General features: G+C 40.1%; 1 protein-coding gene across 1 annotated transcript; it reads right to left on the bottom strand.

Annotated features, from left to right (window-relative positions):
* Positions 1 to 5,792, bottom strand: LOC122765622 (sodium/myo-inositol cotransporter-like). The gene is made up of 6 exons (XM_044020015.1): positions 5,726 to 5,792; positions 4,698 to 4,772; positions 2,981 to 4,031; positions 2,683 to 2,878; positions 2,414 to 2,541; positions 1 to 2,330 (listed from the first exon to the last, which is right to left on the bottom strand). Exons 3-6 carry the CDS (start codon positions 3,618 to 3,620, stop codon positions 1,117 to 1,119), a joined length of 2,178 nt encoding a protein of 725 aa, XP_043875950.1. The 5' UTR covers positions 3,621 to 4,031; positions 4,698 to 4,772; positions 5,726 to 5,792; the 3' UTR covers positions 1 to 1,116.
* Between the last annotated feature and the right edge of the window lie 250 nt (positions 5,793 to 6,042).

The raw sequence follows: 6,042 nt of genomic DNA, 5'->3' as shown, positions 1-6,042 counted from the left end.
CACAGTAAATCCATCCTTGTTTTAATTGTGCAAAAAAGTATGGTTTAAGATTGCGCTACAGTCAAATGTGTACACCTTAGGAATTCAAGGCTTCACTATCAGCCACAACGTGAAAACATTTCTCATAAATGAATACATCAAAATTCACATTTACATTAATAAAAATAACATCTGAGTAGAAGACAGCTTTTAAGTTTTAAAGAGTAGTACAAACCACAAACTCAGCAAATTGGATTTGCATACAGTGTGGTTCATGAGTATGTGTACCAATAAGAAGGTATTAAAATAAGTGTTACTATGACATTTTCACAGCGGAATTACAAAAGAGATCCCCATTGGGACAAATTAAAAAACATGTTATTATGTATACAACAGAAAACCAGCCTACTGCATGTAACAGTAAACATCAATTAATTCAGTGTCATATATTGTTATATTGTTAGTGTCATACACAAACACATAGACTCATCGTAAATGTTCTTTACATGTAAAACCATTCATTTAGTCATAGTATACAACATGCTAACACATGTGCTACTGCTAATTCAAACCTGCTGAGTTTTATGAAATTTAATGCGATTAAAAAAACAAATACAGCACAAATACAGTACAAGTCAAATTTGAGTGATAGAAATCTTATTCCATAACAACAAATATACATTTTATCCAGTCATTCTGAGTAAAATGTACATTAGTGCATATGTTCAAATCTTATTTTTGTGTATTGGCTTAACAAATGAGAGTATTTGCTATTTTTTATTCAAAATAAGGGATGTAATTTAATGTAGTTATCTGGAAGACTCCACCCTAACAGGGTGCAGCATTTGACACTGAATGTAAAGCAATTCAGTTGATACTTCTGCCATGAATATAAGTCTCCCGTAAATGTGTTGTGAAGTAACCCTAACCCTAAACTAAACCAAACACTATGTTGTGAAGTCAACATATACAATATAGAATGTCTATGTTGTCTATGTAAAAATCTCAGGTTGAACAGTTTTCAGTGCTGTACTCATGAGCACCTTTGGTTTGGTAAATTCCAATTTTGGTCATTCAAGGCAAGCCGTTCAAGAACGAACTCATAGAAGTGTGGATGCTCAGGTTTAATTGGGGGGTCTATATAGAAAAATAGACGAAGAGGAACATGCCAATGGAGCAAATCACGACCATTCCTATGGTCAGGATGATTCTGGTTTGGGGAGGTTCTTGGAGAAGCTCATCAGCGGTCATTTCCTGTTCCTGAGCTATAATGACCTGATCCTTGGATGGTTTCTCCCTGAAGCCACACACCCACTCTAGCACCCTTATGCACCTCCGGCTGTGTGTCCCCCCTCCTTCAAAGCAGCCCTCCTCCCCATGCCTCACACCCCCTCCATCTGCTTCCTCTAACATTTTGCGGTCAGTAGTCATTGTATAGCAACTTTTCTGGACTGGATGGTGGGGTTCAAGGTTAGTGACTGTAATAGCATGGCCATTGCTTGGTTGACCATTTTCACAATTGTCAATGCCATTGAGGTGGTCGCTGTACTCTCCTTTACCAAGCTCAGTGTTTCCATTGTTAAGGGGCTTCAGAGAATTTATGCTCTCCTCAGCATTTTCTTTTTCTTGCAGTTTTAACTTCTTTCTCTTGTTTAAACCCCACAGAGTAGTTGTTGCGATTTGTTCTTTTGTGGGGGGTGGAGTGCAGAGACTCACAACAATGGTCACTAAAGCGGATACCCAGAACAAGATGGCCGCCACATACATGAAATGGATGTCTTTGATGAAAGACGGGCGCTCATCCGGTTGGTCACAGTGAGGTTCACGGTAAACAAATGCTAGCACCAGACGCACGGCTCCAAGTATAAAGCCTATTATCCCACCCCAAAAAGCACCCATCTCATTGCATCGATGCCACAGGACTCCGAGCAAGAAAAGAGCAGCGATGGGTGGAGTCAGATAATCGGATACTTCTTGGATGTAATAGAACATCTGTCCTCCCTGCATTTCAATAATGACTGGCACCCATGCAATGCTTATTATCACCATAAAAACCACAAACAGTCTGCCGACTATCACCAGCTCTCTAGACGATATTTCCTTCCGTAGCATCTTGTAAATATCCAGTGTAAAGATGGTGCTTGCTGAGTTGAAGATGGAGTCCAGGTCACTCATGAGAGCTGCAATCATGACTGCCATCATCAGACCTCGGAGGCCAACAGGCATCACTGACATGACAAGCCGCGGGTAAGCCACGTTGCTACAGCCAGCTGCTGAACCACACACTTCCAGACAGTGTTCAGGACTGATACACACCAACTCATCAGTGAAAAAGACCCGGGCAATCATCCCTGGAATCACCATGACAAATACATATGAGCATACAATCAAGCTTTTAGATGTTAGAGATAGGAACAGCGATTAATGACTCTACCTGGGATGACGATAACAAACATGGGCAGGATTTTCAGGAAGCCAGCCATGATCGTAGAACCTTTGGCATGGGCAATGTTCTTTGCCGCCAGAACCCGTTGCACAATCACTTGATCTGCACACCAGTACCTGGAACACACAATGATTATCACTGGTGGAAAATATAAAAAACTAAATTTTGTGATTTAGAACAGACGGTTAAATGCCCACGCCTGCACTTAACTGAAGCTCTATAATAAAAAGTATAAAAGGAAAGACTTAGACCAGTACCAAATAGAGGCAGGTGTCTGGCCCAGCAAAAAACCCGGCCAAGGCAGGTCTGGATCTTTTGGTCCTCGAAAGATCTTCAGTGCATCTGGCCTTGGGTTGAGGTGGTGGTAGCAGGATTCAGAAAATGTCAGGTTAGGTGAAGCCATCAAGATGGCTGAGATGTTTGGCGAGGCTTCCATGTACTTGACCCTTAACCCTTGAAATAACATGGCATGATGTGGTTTACTTTTGAGAAAGTATGCAGATAAAATGAATTACATTGTATAAATAACTGATAGAACTTCAATGCACAATGAACCTTCAAGTCCTCCCACTTTGACGAGGCTGATGCCTGTAAGACAGAGAGCTCCCGCAATCATGAGGAACGCCTGGACTATGTCCGTGTAGATGACAGCAACCAGACCTCCAGTGACTGTCAGCAAAGCAGTCATGGCGATAAGCAGGGTGATAGACAAATACAAGTTCCACCCAAATGATTCCTGGATAAACAAAGCTCCGGCATAGAGGTTCACTGACAACTTGGTGAAGATGTAGAGGATAAGCAATAACACTGCAAAATACACCTTCAGCCGTCTCCCTCCGAACCGTTTGGACAGGTACTCTGGCATGGTGTAGACTCCTGACTGAATATAGACAGGGATGAAAATCCAACCTAACAGCTGGAGCAATAGCAGGGCATTCAGTTCCCACGCAGCTACACTCAAACCAGTCGCAGCTCCAGATCCTGCAAGTCCAATAAAATGCTCACTTCCTATGTTGCTGACGAATAGGGAGGCCCCTATAGCTGCCCAGTTCATGGAGCGACCAGCAAGGAAGTATCCACTCACTGTGCTGCGATTGGATTTCCACATCGCCAAGAACCCAATCGCTAGCACCAGGATGAAGTAGAGCATTACAACACTGATGTCTGCCACTTCCATGGCACCAGTCGTGGCCATGTTTGAATATGTCAGCTGAGTTGACACCTAAGTAATTTCAGTTTCAAGGGTGAAGTGATCTTTGCACTTTCTTAACTAGGTCACAGGGGGTTGATGATTACAATAATTAATATTCAAACAAATATTTAACTCTGACCTTTGGGTGAAAGTGGCCAGTCGGTGCTTCAGAGCTTTGAGGGAGAAGCTGGGTAATATAGTAATCTATCTGCCGTTCAGTTTTAAGCAAAAATAAAGGGAAGGTTTTCGATAATAGTTCCTTCTTGATATTTTTAGCTTTCATCCAATTCTTGTATCCATTCCATTTTGGTTCATCTTTGTGAATCAATGCAGGTTGTGGTTTGGCAGCTTAGAGGAATGCAGTGTGCTGTATGTGTGTTTTGACTGAGGGAGCCACAAGAGGTCATCTTGATCCTGCAACACAAAAAATTTACAAATTAATTTCGGCTCTTGGAGCTCTTATTTTAAAAGAAACATATTTATAATTTATGATGCACAATTAATTGATTTGATCTGTTGTGGCTTGTCTGTCTTTCTCACGTCTCTCTTTGAGAGGACAAGCCCTGACTTGCCACAATGCTGATTATCAGTTCAGCTCTTCATGATCCTGCATGTTTAAACGTATACAGTTTACTGCAAGTGTACACTTTTTTTCTTTCATGTGCTGGAGCCATATCTAATGTGGCTTGAATGATGAGATCCATCCATCCATCTTCGACTGCTTTATCCTCCACATGACTGTGCCAGTCTCAGCTCACATAGGGGTGGCTGCCATGTTGGATGTATACAAAAGCTGCCTGATGTGCATGTTGGGTCTGCCTCTAGTCTGCTAGGGGGAACCATTTATGATTGGTTCCCTTTTTTAGGGAATTCTGTAGTTGTCCAAAACAGTGTCCTTGCCAGACTTCTCTGCATATTGGTTGGAGTTCACCCAGGCTAGGTTTGTCTTCTCCTCTCTATATAATACTATTAGGTCTGCCTTACAATGTTTGTATGTGTATGCAGCCGGGTGGAAGAGGTTAACATAATATATATTGTGATTTGACGATGTATAAACACAATTTGATAAAACATTTTTACCTGTCTCCTCTCCAGGCACGAGTTGTTTCCCCTTAAATATACTCTGTGTATGTACACATGAAAGTACTTTCTATCCTACAAAAACCAGAAAAACATGTTACTCATGTTACGAAATGCACTTATACACACACACGTATATTATTCTAGAATCATTGATGTCACCAGGAACTGTTCTGGAGGGCAATGAGTCTCACATAAATTAAAGTTTTTTCTTTACTTCAACTTCTCCCCAATCGCTTCATTTTCACAATGGCAGCATACATATATATATATATATATACATATACATATGGATAAATAATGAAATAGTGGGACTAGATATGCTTCGGCTTCTTCCCACTCTCTTATGAACATGGATTATTTAGATTAAGTTATTGTTTGGTCTTTGGTTGATTGTTTACATTTTTGTTTGTTGTTGTTTGTATTTTATGTTTCATGTTTAAATATCATTAAAGTGTCTGTTTTGGATTTTTTTTGTCAACTATATCATTACATCTCAAAACAGACTTTTATTTTCATATTCTATAAAATATTGCAACATCGCAATATCATGATGGAATATTGTGATTTTATTTTAATCTCATACGCATACCCCTGCATCCCTGCAGTTGTTTTCTACACTTGACATCGCTTGACTAAGTTTAACTCATACTCATAAGTGTATGCAATTCATGTCTTGAATAAAGCTGTTGTAATAGACCTTGTTCACAGCAGATATTTGTTAACATAAAATAGTAGTAACACAAGATTAATCAATAACATTAATGTTGGTTCACTCCAGGTTTAAGAGAGTCAGAGTTTTGCGATTACAACAATTTTATTTTTTCATTTTTAATTAATTATTTAGCTGAATTTTCTGCATGTGTTCCAATAATAGTCATTCTAGTGACGTAAGTTAATTTTAATTCTTAAAATGTAGTAATGCAGATTGTCATGCAGCAGCTGATGTGTGTGCTACAAAATGTATGAGCAAAAAAAAAAAGTCTAGATGTGAGTGAGGGTTGCCCTTGTTATAAGCTGACACTTACCTCCTCCTGGACTGCAGGTTTCTTGCACGACTTGCCTGTGGAAAGGTTAGTCAGCAGAGTGGGTCGAGTGCCAGACTGCTGATAGTAACAGGGCTCCTCTGGCTAATAAGGAGAATGGGAGACACCGCCCACAGCTACTGCATCATCACCTGGGTGGAGGATAAATAGACAGGCTTCTGCTGCTGCAGGTGCTGTCCATTCACAGCAGATATGCAGGTGAAACACAGATGTTACAGTTTCTTTTAGCACACTCTTTCTGTATGGATATGCAATCCTTCAAGATATTTTTATATATATACATACATATACATACAGTA

Source organism: Solea senegalensis, linkage group LG2, assembly GCF_019176455.1.
Source record: "Solea senegalensis isolate Sse05_10M linkage group LG2, IFAPA_SoseM_1, whole genome shotgun sequence".
Taxonomy (NCBI): Eukaryota; Metazoa; Chordata; class Actinopteri; order Pleuronectiformes; family Soleidae; genus Solea; species Solea senegalensis.
The sequence above is the reverse complement of the archived record's forward strand: the minus strand, read 5'-3'. Positions and strand labels throughout refer to the sequence as shown.